This window comes from Botryllus schlosseri, chromosome 6 (assembly GCF_051294905.1).
Source record: "Botryllus schlosseri isolate E-star chromosome 6, Bs_hap1, whole genome shotgun sequence".
Lineage (NCBI taxonomy): Eukaryota > Metazoa > Chordata > Ascidiacea > Stolidobranchia > Styelidae > Botryllus > Botryllus schlosseri.
In genome coordinates this window covers 25,463,480-25,480,606 of record NC_137241.1, presented here as the reverse complement: position 1 = coordinate 25,480,606, position 17,127 = coordinate 25,463,480, and the positions used below count along the sequence as shown (strand labels likewise).

Sequence of the window (17,127 nt, the reverse complement as noted above, 5' to 3'; positions counted from 1 at the left end):
TCTCTCTTTCCAAGCAATCTTTTCTCAATTCGCAAGGATGATAAAATTTCCGAATATTTCTCTTCTAAAGTCCCAAAGCCTATGTCAAATTATTTAACTTGTGTCAATGGATTACTCTACGGTCTGAATCATCTTCGATTTCAAAATCTTCATCATTAGGCCTGCTATCCCTAAGATCCTCGTCTTGCTACAAAGTATCGAGCGTACAGGAGTGTCAAGGTGCACTGGATAAGCTGAATGGGGCATTGGACCTATAGTTGATGGTAAATGTCATGTTTGTTTGATTTGCCATATCCAGCAGTTTGCATGAAATATGTGTCTGAAATCTCCTGGGATGCAGGACCGTAACAGCACTTCGTCAGTCCCTCCCCCTCCCAAAAAAAAAACACGTTGGTCTTGGGCCCACCATAGGGTGATAAGCCCAACTTCTTGGGGCGAGGCCCCCAGACCCCCCTCCACAGGTTAATATATTATAGTGTTTTCCGTGACTTATCACCGACATTTATTGTACTATTTAGTAAGGCGCGTTACTTGGCCTACATGCCGGATCGCGGGGAAATTTTCAACAATTCATGATTGAATCGGTCAATATGATCGGGAATTGCTTATATGTTACTATAAATTTTTTATCCTCCTCGCTCATGTAATCAGATTTACCGGTAGAGCAGAATAAGGTATCTTGGAAACTGTGGGGCCCGTAAATAATAATCATAAACATATTCGGGCGGTATGATAACTTTATTACATATATTTCTTCGTGACCACCTGTCTGCTATGTCAAAAGATATTGAAACCGCCCAAACGTACTGAGCTAAAAGACACACACGATTTCAAATTGGTGTATTTCTTCACTGAGAAGTAAATTTTCCTTGCGGGTAGGCATTTGTCTTGTGGGGTTCAGATTGCCAGGACAGGAACATTCGGCGTCAGCCATTCAGACGCCTATGGACAATTAAACATATAGGCCTTGGTTTGACGAGTCATGTTTTTAGTTAATCAGTTTGGATGTTTTAGTGAATCAGTTTAATTCAACTGTCCTTTATTTGCGTTCCGTTATTTTCCTCGACACCTCTTAATTGTTCTGTTTGGTTGATGATTGGTTAATTATTGCGCCGTCCGTTCTCGTTAACCTTTATATTTCGCTGTTGCTGTTGTTTCATTCTCTTTTTCAACTGTTATCGGACGAGCAAGCAATCTTGCGAATCTCGCCATTTAACGTATCTTCTGAATAAGCTGTTCCGTATATTCATTTGGACTGCTTGTATTTGACAAAAGAAGATAGTTGATACGCAACGCTTGCTTAGTACCCAGATTGCCAGATTTAGTGTGCAGCAGACAGGATCCCGACACCTGATAAAGCGCCACTCATTGATTTCAGTGCCGCGTCGGAACAGGCCTATATATAATCGAAATTTTCGGTCAGCATACGGGCAATCCTTTTCCTGCCGCCGATCGTTCTGGCGCACTTCTTGGAGTCGCATGGTAGGCTACTTGGCCTAAAACTGTATACGTCTTGGTGCGTCGTGGCGCGGTCATGATCGACGCCGAAATGACCATTTGCATAAATCAAGCGTATTTTTCTATTTTTTTTGGGTGGGGGAGTACCCAATAATTCAGATATCTGGTAACATTAAATCGCGCGTAGTAGCGCGAAGATTTTTTTGAAGTTGCATAAATTTTCAAAAAACTATATAACTTATGCTAATTTACGAAATAATTTTGGACCCCCTTCGTGCGGCAGTTATGGTCCTGCTCGGATGATTGCATCCTCGAACGAAAAATGGGTGAAGGCATCGGCCTATATGAGTACCTTTTTCCTGATAATTCAATTGACCTCGTGGCTATATATAACCAGAGGTGGTCAAAGTAGTCAAGAAACCTACTCAAGTAGAAGTAGATGTAGCCACGAAAAAATCTACTCAAGTACGAGAAGAAGTACTTCTTCCATAAGCCACCGAAAACTACTTGAAGTAGAAGTAGAATTGACTGACTTTAAATCTACTCAAGTAAGTAAGTAGTTTTGAAAAGAGTTAATTCGTTCGCATGTACTGTCAAAAGCTGCAAATTGAGCTATGCGGAAGGTGCAGAGAGCTTAATTAGTATTGATCGATGCATCAGGGCGAGATATCAATTTTCGACAGAATAAGCAATCTTTCGTATCATGGGATGCAAATTGTAGTATTGATATGAAAATACGATACTAACCCTTTGTTTACTAGAAGACAGTGTTGGGATCAAGTCACTACCTTCGAGTCACGAGTCATCTCGAGTCATTGTACATTTTGACTCGAGTCAAGTCAAGTCAATCGATTTTCGAAGGTGATTCGAGTCAAGTCAAGTCACTCGTTTTTTGGAGGTGACTCGAGTCAAGTCGAGTCAAGTCAAGTCAAGTCACGAGTCAAGTCAAATTGAATTTTCGAAGTATGAGCGATGATTCAAAGTCATTACATTTTGCTAGCTGTGTGAATGACAGATTGGTTGGTGATATCGCTTGAATCAAATAACGAGTATCAAGTTAAATATACGTGCAAAAAGGCGTTGTATCACTCACGAACTCTAAGAGCTGCTAAAATGGAGGATCTAATACGAAGCGCCGAGAAGTTGAAACAAATTGATATGGTACAATACACTACCCATCAACACATCCGTGTGATTATAAACGCATAAACTATATTCGTTCGATTCAAATCATACTAGGGGGTTGGCTAAGCTAGGCACTACGCGATGTAAGCACTGAGCCATCTAACAAATAGAGATAGGTAGTTATTAGATTATTCTACAGCTAGTACATAAACGAACGTAAGCTGTGATCATTTCGTTTTCGGTCAATATATTTGTGATGTAACAATCGAGGAACAGTGAAAAGTACAATCTGTGAATGACTGCTTGCTCTCACAAGTCACACCGGCGTATCGCGAACAATTCGAACATCAAAGAGATGCAGCGATTTAATTGACACCGTTTACTAGATGACTTGAAATTGACTCGTAAATTTTGCTCCGAGTCACGAGTCAATCCTCATTTCTGAAGCGCCGAGTCAAGTCAAGTCAAGTCATTTTTGCAAAGTGACTCGAGTCAAGTCAAGTCATGCGAAAAAGTTGACTCGAGTCTGACTCGAGTCAAGTCATGACTCGAGTCATCCCAACACTGCTAGAAGACCACGTTTTAGAGAACATCATGACAAGGCGCCCTACCCCATAAGGCCCTAAGTTTAGGCGAAGAGCGATATGCCTACGGAGAAGTTGTATCGGATACGGTTTCAACATTTTGCGCGATTACTATACGTTAATAACAAATATTGTGGATCGTAAAATTTATATTTAGTCTAGATTTATTTTCGGAAAATAAAGGCATTTACTAGACTTGCTTTTATGCTTCAACATGTACGCTTAGCAGACAAAATAACTGAAGGTAATTAGAACCCAAAGTATGAGACTCGGAATTGAAAGTGACATACAAATACCGCTTTTAAAAAGCGGAAAATATATTTCATGTCTTTTGTCCATAAAGATTCAAAGGTGATCTTCTAAAAAGGTGCAACGTTAAAAAAGCCAGATTCTCCAGATTAGCAGGACACGTCGTGGGCTGCTGGATTACGACATGATGGGTGATTATACATATATATCGGCTTTCAATTAAATAAAAGGGCAAAAGAAAACAGGAAACAAAGGAACATCAAGATATCAGTTTTGGGCCCTTATCAAGCGCCACCAGCGTGGGCGGTCGTGGGCGTCTTCGAGCGATAGCCCGCGTTGCGCTAGCTCGGTCTCTATTGTTGAGCGCCATGTGGTTCTATTCCAGCCACCTCTGCGCCATGGCTCTGTCGGAATGTGGTTGATGATGGCGGCGGCTGGTTGATCGTCTTGATGCCGCACTAGATGACCGATTAAGCGTAAGCGTCGTTCAGCAGCCAGCAAACGGCATGGCATAGGTAATTGCTAGATTGCGAAACGGTAGTTTCAAAAGTTATGGTGGGCCATATTTACTGTGATGAAATATTTGATATGGGTGACAATGCAGTGTGAGCGGAACCAAGCAATCCAATACTCATGACTGATATCCTCGTTACTACGCACGCTCTAGCTCTATGAAAACAGAAGCCCGCTGAAAACCATGTGACTGATATGTCGAAAACTACTGTCATAAGTGGTCGCCGAAGAGCCAGCGTGACCCAACATTGCTTATCCTCATTTCAAACAAATCTGTCCTTATTTCAAACCATTCGAACCAACCTTCCTCGAGGAAGAGGAGAGTCTCATGTTTGAAATGAGGATAGTCATGTCAGAAATAAGGATAGTCATGTTTGAAATGAGGATAGTCGCTATATTCACTATAAAGTCAGTTACAGTACCAGGCACGACTTCCCAGTGGCAACCCAGTCCGAACACATCCCAGACATGATGTACGAACACGCCCCAGACACGATGTCCGATTGGCAGCACAGGCCGAACACACTCCAGACATGATGTTCAAACACGCGCCAGACACGATGTACCAGTGTCAATACAGGCCCAATACGCCCAAGACACCATGTATGAAGGGCAACACAGACCGAACAAGCCCCAGACACCATGTCCGAGTGTCAACTCAGATCCGAAAACAACCCAGACACCATGCTTGAATGGCCGAACATGCCCCAGACACCATGTCCGAATGGCAACACAGGCCGAACACACCCCAGATATGATGTCCAAACACACCCCAGACACGATGTCCGAGTATCAACACAGGCCGAACACGCCCAAGAAACCATGTCCGAATGGCAACACGGACCGAACACGCCCCAGACACGATTGCCGATAGGCAGCACAGGCCGAACACACCCTAGACATGATGTCCAAACACGCCTCAGACACGATGTCCGAGTATCAACACAGGCCGAACACGCCCAAGACACCATGTCCGAATGAATAATTGACCAGGATAATGGGAATTTTATCGAGCGATCATTCGGAACAATGCCGATTTTCAGATTTCAGACTAGGACGGCTATATTTCTGGGTGGTTCCGTTGACCTGCCAGCTTTAAAATTGTATTTCCGGAATAGCTTTCGATCAAGATCGGTATTGTTAAATTGGGGTTTCAAAGTTAATGTATGAGTTCGGCCAATACTAATGTCCCTTGCATTTATTGCGGGTCGCCTGTGTTTGCCGCTGGGCTCATTTGACAAGGACCGTATTTCAAACATGACCAACCTTGTTAACATCGTGTCTGGGGGGGGGTGTTGCCAATCGCACATCGTGACTGGGACGTGTTCAGCATGTGCTGCCATTCAGACATTATGTCTGGGGCGTGTCGGCCTGTGTTGACACTCGGACATCGTGTCTGCGGCGAGTTCGGACATCATGTCTGGGGCGTGTTCAGCCTGTGTTGCCAATCGGACATCGTGTCGGGGACGTGTTTGGACATCATGTCTGGGGTGTGTTCGGCCTGTGCTGCCAATAGGACATCGTGTCTGGGGCGTGTTCGGCCATTCAAACATGGTGACTGGGTTGTGTTCGGACTGACTTGACACTCGGATATCGTGTCTGGGGCGTGTTCGGTCTGTATTGTCATTCGGACATGGTGTCTAGGGCGGCTTCGGCCTGTGTTGATACTCGGACATCGTGTCTGGGGCGTGTTTGGACATCATGTCTGGGGTGTGTTCGGCCTGTGCTGCCAATCGGACATCGTGTCTGGCGCGTGTTCGGACATCATGTCTGGGGTGTGTTCGGCCATTCAAAGATGGTGTCTGGTTTGTGTTCAGACTGAGATGACACTCGGACACCGTATCTGCGGCGTGTTCGGTCTGTGTTGCCATTCAGCATGGTGTCTTGGGCGTGTTCGGCCTGTGTTGACACTCGGACATTGTGTCTGAGGCGTGTTCGGACATCATGTCTGGGGTGTGTTCGGCCTGTGTTGACACTGGGAATCGTGTCTGGGGCGTGTGTTCGAACATCATGTTTGAGGTGTGTTCGGACTGGTTACCACTGGGAAGTCGTGCCTGGTACTGCAACTGACTTTATCGTGAATATAGCGACTATCCTTATTTCAAACATGACTATCCTTATTTCTAACATGACTATCCTCATTTCAAACATGAGACTAACCTTATTTCAAACATGACTATCCTTATATCAAACATGACTATCCTCATTTCTAACATGACTATCCTTATTTCAAACACGAGACTGACCGTATTTCAAACATGACCAACCTTATTAACATCGTGTCTGGGGGGGGGGGACTGTGTTGCCAATCGCACAACGTGTCTGGGACGTGTTCGGCATGTGCTGCCATTCAGACATTATGTCTGGGGTATGTTAGGACTGTGTTGACGCTAGGACATCGTGTCTGGGGCGTGTTCGGACATCATGTCTGGGATGTGTTCGGACTGGTTACCACTGGGAAGTCGTGCCTGGTACTGCAACTGTCTTTATAGTGAATATAGCGACTATCCTTATTTCAAACATGACTATCCTTATTTCTAACATGACTATCCTCATTTCAAACATGAGACTAACCTTATTTCAAACATGACTATCCTTATATCAAACATGACTATCCTCATTTCTAACATGAATATCCTTATTTCAAACACGAGACTGACCGTATTTCAAACATGACCAACCTTGTTAACATCGTGTCTGGGGGGGGGGGGGGTGTTTGGACTGTGTTGCCAATCGCACATCGTGTCTGCGGCGAGTTCGGACATCATGTCTGGGGCGTGTTCAGCCTGTGCTATTGCCATTCAAACATGGTGTCTGGGGCGTGTTCGGCCTGTGTTGCCATTCGGACATGGTGTCTTGGGCGTGTTCGGCCTGTGTTGATACTCGGACATCGTGTCTGAGGCGTGTTTGGACATCATGTCTGGAGTATGTTCGGCCTGTGCTGCCAATCGGACTTCGTGTCTGGGCCGTGTTCGGCCATTCAAACATGGTATCTGGGTTGTGTTCGGTCTGAGTTGACACTCGGACATTGTGTCCGGGGCGTGCCCGGTCTGTGTTGCCATTCACACATGGTGTCTTGAGCGTGTTATGCCTGTATTGACACTCGGGCATCGTGTCCGGCGCGTGTTTTTTTGACATCATGTCAGGGGTGTGTTCGGCCTGTGCTGCCAATCGGACATCGTGTCGGGGGCGTGTTTGGACATCATGTCTGGGGTGTGTCCGGCCTGTGCTGCCAATCGGACATCGTGTCTGGGGCGTGTTCGGCCATTCAAACATGGTGTTTGGGTTGTGTTCGGACTGAGTTGACACTCGGATATCGTGTCTGGGGCGTGTTCGGTCTGTATTGTCATTCGGACATGGTGTCTAGGGCGTGTTCGGCCTGTGTTGATACTCGGACATCGTGTCTGGGGCATGTTTGGACATCATGTCTGGGGTGTGTTCGGCCTGTGCTGCCAATCGGACATCGTGTCTGGGGCATGTTCGGCCATTCAAACATGGTGTCTGGGTTGTTTTCGGATCTGAGTTGACTCTAGGACATCGTGTCTGGGGAGTGTTCGGTCTGTGTTGCCATTCAGAATAGTGTCTTGGGCGTGTTAGGCCTGTAATGACACTCGTACATCGTGTCTGGCGCGTGTTTGAACATCATGTCTGGGGTGTGTTCGGCCTGTGCTGCCAATCGGTCATCGTGTCTTGGGCGTGTTTGGACATCATGTCTAGGGTGTGTTCGGCCTGTGTTGCCAATAATCGGACATCGTGTCTGGGGCGTGTTCGGTCCGTGTTGCCATTCGGACATGGTGTCTTGGGCGTGTTTGGACATAATGTCTGGGGTATGTTCGACCTGTGTTGCCATTCGGACATGGTGTCTTGGGCGTTTTCGGCCTGTGTTGATACCCGGACATCGTGTCTGGGGCGTGTTTGGACATCATGTCTGGGGTGTGTTCGGCCTGTGCTGCCAGTCGGACATCTTGTCTGGGGCATATTTGGCCATTCAAACATGGTGTCTGGATTGTTTTCGGATCTGAGTTGACACTAGGACATCGTGTCTGGGGCCTGTTCGGTCTGTGTTGCCATTCTGAAATGGTGTCTTGGGCGTGTTAGGCCTGTATTGACACTCGTACATCGTGTCTTGCACGTGTTTGAACATCATGTCTGGGGTGTGTTCGGCCTGTGCTGCTATTCGGACATCGTGTCTGGGGCGTGTTCGGACATCATGTCTGGGGTATGTTAGGACTGTGTTGACGCTAGGACATCGTGTCTGGGGCGTGTTCGGACATCATGTCTGGGATGTATTCGGACTGGGTTACCACTGGGAAGTCGTGCCTGGTACTGCAACTGACTTTATAGTGAATATAGCGACTATCCTTATTTCAAACATGACTATCCTTATTTCTGACATGACTATCCTCATTTCAAACATGAGACTCTCCTCATTTCAAACAAATCTGTCCTTATTTCAAACCAATCGAACCAACCCTGTAGAAAGAGCGGGAACTTGTTTATAGCAAAGCAAACGCAGCTGAAACCTGGAAGTGTTGTCAATTTCTAAGGCATCGGCATAGTGAGAATGAACGGGGATATAGGTGACACCGCCAGACACATGAATAAGGCAACAGTGGTTCTTGGAACCCAGTGGGGCGACGAAGGGAAAGGAAAGATTATTGACCTTTTGGCCTTGAAAGCGGACGTGGTTTGTCGTGCCCAGGTAAATGAATACTCAGGTTCTGTTAAATCTTATGTCTGGATTTTGTATCGGATAGTTCTCCGAAATAACGTGAACGATGCCGATTTATATGGATTGTCTATTAGGCGTCCTATAAAGTTACAGTTACCCGGTAGTGAATACAAAAGCCCTTTTGTACTCTTTACCATGAATGAAACAAAGCAATTTCTTGTTTTGTTGTCGAGTTCTTTTTTACAATATTGTAAGTTCAGGAGCCAATTCTTGCTTTAAAGAATTTTGAAACATTTAATAACGTAATAATCTAACCTCACATCCCTTATCTGATATAAAATGGCATGCTGAGGTACTGTAAGTTGTTCTGTGTTCATAGTCTGATTCTAGCAATCACCTTGATTTAAATAGCTCAGCAGAGTATCCCAATATTGGATGCCTCAAATATAAGGCATATGGACAGTTATACACTAGGCCCCAGGGTGTATTGTTTCCAATTTCTCAGCTATCAAACTTTACCTATGCACCATCGTACAGTCATGTATTACTTGGCCAGTGGTGACCCAATCTCACAAAAATGTAGAACCTTTGGGTGAGGTGATGGCAATGCTGAATAGACAGTATTTTCAAAAATGTACTATGGATCAGGCCACAGGACAATACAATCCCTCCTTGAGATCGCTCGTTATGAATTTGGCTTATTCTTTTTTGTCTGCCACCCCTCATAGCCATTACTCACGAAAATTCCCCCCTTATTGATCTGTGTGATTCCAATTATGTTATTAACAACAGGGCGGAAACAACGCTGGACACACCATCGTAGTTGATGGCAAGCCGTTCTACTTCCATCTTCTTCCGAGCGGCTTGATGAGTAAAAGTTGCAAGGCTCTCATCGGGAACGGATGTGTCATTCATTTGCCTTCCTTGTTCAAAGAGATTTCGACTAATGAAGAGAAAGGTGATAATTTGTTGACCTTGTTACTGGTGTTTTGTAACTGTTAAAGTAAACTATTAACACCGGGTTAACTGAGCTGTGTAAACACATCTCTTTCATCATTAATGCATTATTTTGTGCAGCCTATAATGTCAATTGATGAGAAACCCGATTTAAACTATAATGGATTGACCTGCATTGAATCCAAGGTCCCTGGCAAAATCTTCATTCTTTTGACTGACTTGAAAATTGAACATAAATTAGGGTTACCATATTTTGAGATCTGAAAAATCGGACACTTTTTTGAAAAACTCTGAAAGCTGTCAAAGCGGAAAATGAAAAGTCAATTTGCAAAGTTTTTGACCAATAGTACCTGTGTTGTCTAAAAAAAGGTTTTTACTTTGACACTCGACCTCCATTTTAGCCGATTTTTTACGAAACTCTGACGTCTGCTGCCTCAAGGTCGAGGTTTTGATGGCATTTTAAATAATTTTTGCAGAAAAAGAGGACAAATTCTTGTAAAAAAGGACATTTAGGCGTCCTCCGAGGACACTTTCAATTTATTGAAAAAAAGAGGACAAATCCTCGTAAAATAGGACATATGGTAACCCCACATTAATGCTCCTTTTGAAGAGACAATTGCCTAACATTTTCATGATGCTATGCATTCTTGCCTGATCAACCTCGGCAATAGTCCATTTCTCTGGAGCTACAAACTCATCACGCAGCCAATATTATGATGCTTACAAGATAGTCACTAAAATGCCTGGTTTGAATGAAATTGTATGTGTGGTAAAGCTAGTAAATTGAACACCTCTTCATTCACGGATGATACTACATGAGCATCAAAATGAAAATATTTATGTAGGTGAACTTTGTAGGCTTGATTGTGCTCCCATGGGATGGAAGGAATGTTTATTGCATTATGAACACTTTGAATGCAGTCATGATGTAGCAGAGCACAGCAATGCAGAAAGAGAGAAAGGGATTTATATATCAAAAAAAATTAATATTCACTGATAAGACTATTTGTTTTCAGGGTTGACATGGTGGAAAGAAAACCTCATTGTTTCCGACAGAGCGCAATTGGTATTTGATTTTCATCAGCATGTAGACGGCATGCAGGAAGACTTAAAAGGGAACAAAAAGTAGCAGCCTGACTATGATAGCTGTTTCGATGACATAATTCCATTTACTATTTTGCAGGATTGGCACTACAAAAAAAGGGATTGGTCCGTCGTATTCGACAAAAGTGGGCAGACAAGGCATCCGTGTCGGCGAATTAATTGGGGATGAGGACAACTTTGTAGAAAGGTATGTGTTTTACACGGGCATGTATCGATTTCAATGTTCTGCTTTATATGTAGTGTGAATCGTGAAGAGTCGATTGGACTTGATATTTCAACTTTCATGAAGTCGTTTACTGTGGTGAATGAATAAGTTCAAAATTCTTGATTGATGCACCGTGTTCTGTTTAAATTAATTGGCTGTCTGTTATTAATGTCCTACATGGAAAGGAAGCTGTTGAATCGAAATGACGCCTTGAGTGATATCACTGACTTTTAACTTCTTAAATTGATCATACACCATTTCACTGTGATCTATTTTACATTAATGAGTCGTCTGTTATTAATGTGGTTCATGGAAAAGAAGCTGTTACACCAAAATGCTACCTCAAGTTATAGTACTTGATGTAGCATTTGCATTTTCGCTTCACCTCTACACACTGTATTGATTAGGCAGTATGATATTTGAGGTGGGCACTTCCCAATCGCACACTTTCGGTCTAATACACTTGAAATGTCTGGTTTTGGCTGAAAGAGTTACACGAGCATTGTTATGCGTACTTTTGGAGTGTAGCCATCACATACTTAGCAGGCCAAGTATGGCGGTGACTACTCAGCTGATTACATGACCATTTGGGCCAACTTCGTGTGATTGTAATCCAAACCCCTACAGACAATGTGTTCCATTAATTCATTTTAGTGCAAAGGTTCTAGCTTTTGACTATCTGATTCTCTTTGAAGCGCAAAGGTATATTTTTGAGCCCCCCACACTATTGCCATTGTAAAATACATAATCTATATTCTGTCTGTCCTTGAGAAAAAAAATTGTTGTAGCATTTCGCTGTAATAGTTGAAGTAGCTTCTAAAAATTCAACGAAGTTTGCAGTTTTTCAAGCATTTGTCAAATGCCTTCCTGCATGCCAAACATTTCAATAAGCTTAGTACCATATAACCTTGAAATTGTGCCACAGTCCCCTATGAGGTGAGGGTTGTTAGGTTTAGCAAAACATAACATTTTGAGTTTGAGTAGACCTGCACGGTGTATGTCTACGTTGATATTCTTGTTGATTGCGGCCTGCGTATCGCACAGATTCCATCACCTTGCGGAAATGTACCAGACCCACTACAATGGCCTCAGCATCGACGTGGATAGCGAACTGCAAAGATACCGGGAGTTTCGCGAAAAAATACGACCGCTGGTGATTAATTTTAGCTCGGGCGTGGTGTAAATTGTTTTGACGTTGATGCGTTTAGGTTAAAGACGGTGTGTATTTTCTGCATGAGATGATTCATTCGCCGACTCCGAAAACTATCATGGTCGAGGGAGCCAATGCTACGATGCTTGATATTGATTTTGGTGGGTTATTCCTTGGTCGTGAATATTCGTTTACTGGAAATGGGAGGGCAATGCGAGTACTGAAAGGCTGCACATATGGGCCTACTTGCCGACCTTTACTATGCTTTTTTATTATGTAAATTGGTGAACCTTCAAAAAATCAAAATCAGCCTAATATGTTAGCCAATTACAGGGATGGGCAATATGAGAGATTCTATTCCAAATCCAGTATTACTATTGAATCGTGTGTCACTCGTACGTCGCATGAGTAGGGATGATGCAGAAAGTTCAAATATCTACCTTTTATCCGGGCAAGTAGAAAATGATGCCAGTATAATTTGGTGTTTATCGACTAATCCTATGCCATTGCACTTTGTGACAATGCTATGGGTTGATTACGACTTCACAAAACTATCATTCCCAATAACTTGTGTATCGTCGTACTATCTGTTTTGGATACGGTGATAAGACCAATCGGGGTTTCAAGGCCACCACGGTAGCGAAAAAGCATCGGAGCTATAATTCTCGTTGATAATAATGTTACGCTATTACGAAAAAATCGTCTCACTATCGAATCATTCAGATAATTATGCCCATCCCTTGTAATTATGACAAAAGTATGCAACTTGGACGCAAAGCTTCTCTCAATTTGCTGCTGTTTTCTTGGTATCAAACGTGTTATGCGTGGCTTTATTGAAATTTCTGCAAGGCGAGATCTGGTTGAAAAACTACAATTACCTACTGTTCTTTTTTAAGAAAATCTAGATTATTATACTCTCACGTGTAGCTAAATTATGCTATCAAATTTCGTCAAGTTTGGTTTAAACGTTTTTTAACGTTTACATATACTTATTCTTATGAGTTGTAGTCTACTATCAGTCTACTAACAGTTTCTTGCAATATTTTCGGCATTGTCACATATGATGAGTCCAAAGTTGACTATGAACCCTGTCACAATGCTGCAAACTACATTCTAAATCGTTGCGTCAATTAAAGTACAAGCCTTGGACAAGCAGTTGCTGTTAGATTAGAATATATTTTGCTTTTATCACTCGCTGTATAAAAGTAAATACGAGTTCTCGACCATCAGGGGGCGTTGGAAAAAGCTAATAAAATGATAACATCATTATGTTTTGATTGTCGTATCGTAACCATTCATGAAACAAATGAACCAGTCGTGATCACTACAAGCGTCTTTACGTAGGACGGTTTTTTTATGATAGTGGTGTTGAAATTGAAGAATAATAAAAAAATTTTAGTACATTTTACGGAATATTGAAAGGCTCTATAATAGAGATTATGTAGTACCAGTTATTTATTTTACTTTTCTTTCGGCCCGAAATTGTTTTCAGCTGATCATTACTTGTTATGTCAGCTTTTAGTCACGATCGTAGCCGTTCTATCATATGTATTTTCAGCTTCGCCGTTGCACATAAAGTCTTTTATCTGGATTGTTACCGTTGTTTAGTTAACTAGCAGAATTTAGATGACCTTAGTATGTCTTCTGTTACGGTGCAATGTCACAAGGGCTCAAGGGGCCGTTCTTGGATATCTAATTGTGGTGTTGTTTTAAGGTACCTATCCCTTTGTGACTTCTTCGAATTGTTCTGTCGGCGGCGTTTGTACCGGCCTTGGTATTCCGGCGTCAGCGGTCGGCGATGTGATTGGTGTTGTTAAAGCGTACACATCCAGAGTCGGGTCTGGACCGTTTCCAACCGAACAAGTCAACGTATGTGCACTAAAACAATTCTGTATCGCTAGTGAATTTCTCGTTCGAAAATTGTGTAGAGAGATTCATCGTCATAGAAAATTCAAACACTGAATATAATGGAGTTCACGTAAAATGAATATTAGTTGGGATTATCTAATTCTGCAGGTATTAGGAGTAGTTATATCTATATTGTGTATTTTAAAGATACAACAGTCAACTCAACAGTAAATATAACAATACAATAAATACTGCAAAGTAAGATTCAAATCTAATTAAATCGAGATCGAACTTCAAATACATGACAGTTCAAGCTATGTAAAGAGTGAAGAGTTTCATTAAATAAATAATATATTCTGCTAAAGTTGCATCTCTATCTAGGACTAATTGAAGATCTTAGGTAAATCAGACATTATATCCCCATATTTAGGTAAGAATACTGTAATTCTCTAGATTTTTGTGCCTATGTGTACGTCCATGTCTGTGCACAGAAGCTTTCATTCTGTTGGATTTCAAGATACAATCTCCTTATGTATCATCTGCGCCGTATCTATTTTGATAGATGTCCCTTCTATTATCATTAATATTCTGTGTGTGTATTCCATTGTTCGGAAGCTTGAACATTATGTAAGTCCCGTGAATGACTGGATTTTCTCATATATCGCACCAGACATATGACCACCGTGTTGAATCATGTCTGTAATCTGCGTTTTTTTTTTGTCCAATCAAAATCGACCTTGTGCAGTTCGCACTCAGTGTGGAGAAGCCTTCTATTTGGCAAATTACGGTATATAATTAGCCAGACACTCACAAGTACTAGTGCCCACTTGATACAATTGGTTTTAAAATGATTTATGTATCTTGAAGACTAAAGTGCTTCTTTTACCAGACTATATTTGTATATTTTTCTCCGTAAGGACATTGGTAATCAACTCCAAGAGAAAGGAAAGGAGTTTGGAACCACTACTGGTCGGCGTAGGAGATGTGGATGGCTCGACCTTGTCATGGTTAAATATGCACACATGATCAATGGCCTGTCTTGGTAAGTTATTTCAGTTTCAGTTCCCGGTTATATGTCAGTAACACACATTTTTTTCCTAGTATTGCACTTACAAAGTTAGATATTTTGGATGATTTTGATGAGATTAAAATCGGCGTTTCATATACACACAAAGGAGAGAAGCTGCCGTCATTTCCGGGTAAATTAAACTTGGAATTGCATGTGTATTTGACTTTATTCGCCCATTGCTTTGCAACCTACGCTGCTGTAGTTGTAAATGTGTTTTATATTGTTGAATAGTATATTGATATTAAAATAAACTAGAATATTTTAGGCTGACACTTTGATGCTTTCAGCGACGCTCGATGTTCTGAAGGAGGTCGAAGTTGAGTATCTCACGATGCCGGGCTGGAAGTGTAGCACGGTAGATTGTAGAACGTTTGAAGAAATGCCGCAGAACGCGAAGAACTACATCTGGAAAATCCAAGAAATTGTCGGCGTCAAAAGTGAGGCAATGCTAATTGTTTGCTACTAAATTCCAAATATCCTGATCGTATTCCAAGATGCCTCTCAGTACTAACACTTGGGGACAGCACTCGTGGGTGATTTATAGGTGACGCGTGTGGTCTTTGGGAGTATAGTTTTTTGATATTCGATCAATATTACAAGGTCGATGTTGGCTGCGTCTTGGCATTTTGGATTCCTAATATTGAAACCGCACCTATCTTTAAATCATCTGTGATATGCAGATGTGTCTAATAGCTAATAATGAAATACTATTACTTTTTGGCGTACTGAGTATGTTAGTCTACTGGCACTATTTACTTCAGCCATTTTGTTATTTCGCTTCTCCCTCTTCTACTTCACATTATTTTAGGCGACACTTCTTACTTTTTTCAATTTGGATTTGTGTGAAGTGCGAAGTAGTTTTTAGGTAGGCGATGATTAATCACATTTATCACTGGTCTGAACGGCGCCTATTTGTGGTGTCAATTACGACAATTGGTCACATTACGTTAGCCACGAAGATGCACTCTATGGTTCCAGAGGCAGTCGATAACTGCTAACGTATGTGACTACTGTTTGAAACTACTTTTAATGCCATTGTTTTTTACTTCACCTCATGTCAATTTGACATGTCTTGGAAATGGCTACTTCTACTTTTAATTGAACTATCAAAATGCTTATTCTAACACCTTTCTTTTCAGTCAAGTGGATCGGAGTGGGACAATCTCGAGATTCAATCGTCCAGGCTTTCTGAGGGTGGCACGATTTCCTGCCCAGCGCCGTGTAGCTGACAGTTCACCTTGAACAGTTCATCAATGTCCCATAGTCGCGTCTTTATATTGTCGCCGGCTAAGCGCGCCAGAGTAGGGCCAGCCGGGTGCGGACTAGCGGCCCCGAGATTCTCATTTATACACAGAATATGTTGTCTGCACTAACTCGCTCACACAAGTCATGTCCTTATACTGTCGCCGCGCTCCTGTAGTCGTGGATGGAGTACCCGACGTAAGTTCATTCTTAATATGTAGCGCAGTTACCCTTGCTGGGAGTGTCGGCTTTTAGCGTGGCTAGTCGTAACAAAACCGATCGCATTCTCGTCCAATCCATGAAGGCGTTTTAGCTAAATGAAACCACGCCCCCTCTTCCTGTCATCACAGTATGCCATATATCTGTTTTCCACACAATTAAGCATCCAGGTGTCACGGTATTCGCTGTAATTTCGCGAATTGTGATGTGAACCGCATTTTCTTAATGTCTCAAGGGAACCTGTCGGCTGTTGTTAAGCATGGCTGCGTTGCGATAATCTTGGATATTTTGTTGTTTACAACTGCGTTCGTTTTGAATTCGCTTTTTGATTAGCGGTCGAGTACTTTTGGTTTCTGCGGATGTGGAACGATATTTATTTGAATTCTTGACGATGCATGTTTTAGTGCTTTGGTTTTACTAGCCATTCGTGAAATAAATCAGGTTTTAACGGGCTGTCGGTTCTCGAGTTGAATTCGCGCGCTTTTAACTTTCACCCGCATGATGGCGATCTTGCCGCGCTGAGTGATACGGTTGCAACTGTCGCTCCGTACCAGAGAGATGTCCGCCTGTTCTCAATTTCCGTGGGTTTTACGGGTGGACGGGGTGCGTTAATGAAATTGAACTTGAATGCATAGCGCTACGGTGAGTGTTGAAATAGTGCTATTCAATGATCGTATAATGACATTAATTAGCGCTGTCGACGTCTTGTTTGCTGCAGTAAAAAAAAATTTG

At 42.5% G+C, this 17,127-nt stretch overlaps 1 protein-coding gene across 1 annotated transcript; it reads left to right on the top strand.

Annotated features, from left to right (window-relative positions):
• Positions 1–8,116: 8,116 nt before the first annotated feature.
• On the top strand, positions 8,117–16,848 carry LOC145441797 (adenylosuccinate synthetase isozyme 1 B-like). The gene is made up of 11 exons (XM_080319736.1): positions 8,117–8,631; positions 9,394–9,559; positions 10,575–10,683; positions 10,742–10,849; positions 11,912–12,020; positions 12,076–12,178; positions 13,732–13,886; positions 14,783–14,907; positions 14,967–15,064; positions 15,222–15,371; positions 16,074–16,848. The coding sequence occupies exons 1-11, from the start codon at positions 8,494–8,496 to the stop codon at positions 16,124–16,126; spliced, it is 1,314 nt and encodes a 437-aa protein (XP_080175862.1). The 5' UTR covers positions 8,117–8,493; the 3' UTR covers positions 16,127–16,848.
• The last annotated feature ends 279 nt before the right edge of the window (positions 16,849–17,127 follow it).

What these genes read in the sequence shown, in the direction of transcription:
- LOC145441797 (XM_080319736.1), top strand. Translation starts at nt 8,494, where the DNA reads ATGAACGGGGATATAGGTGACACCGCCAGACACATGAATAAGGCAACA. An exon ending in ACGTGGTTTGTCGTGCCCAG is followed by an intron (nt 8,632 to 9,393) that starts GTAAATGAATAC and finishes TATTAACAACAG; the next exon opens with GGCGGAAACAACGCTGGACA. An exon ending in GACTTAAAAGGGAACAAAAA is followed by an intron (nt 10,684 to 10,741) that starts GTAGCAGCCTGA and finishes ACTATTTTGCAG; the next exon opens with GATTGGCACTACAAAAAAAG.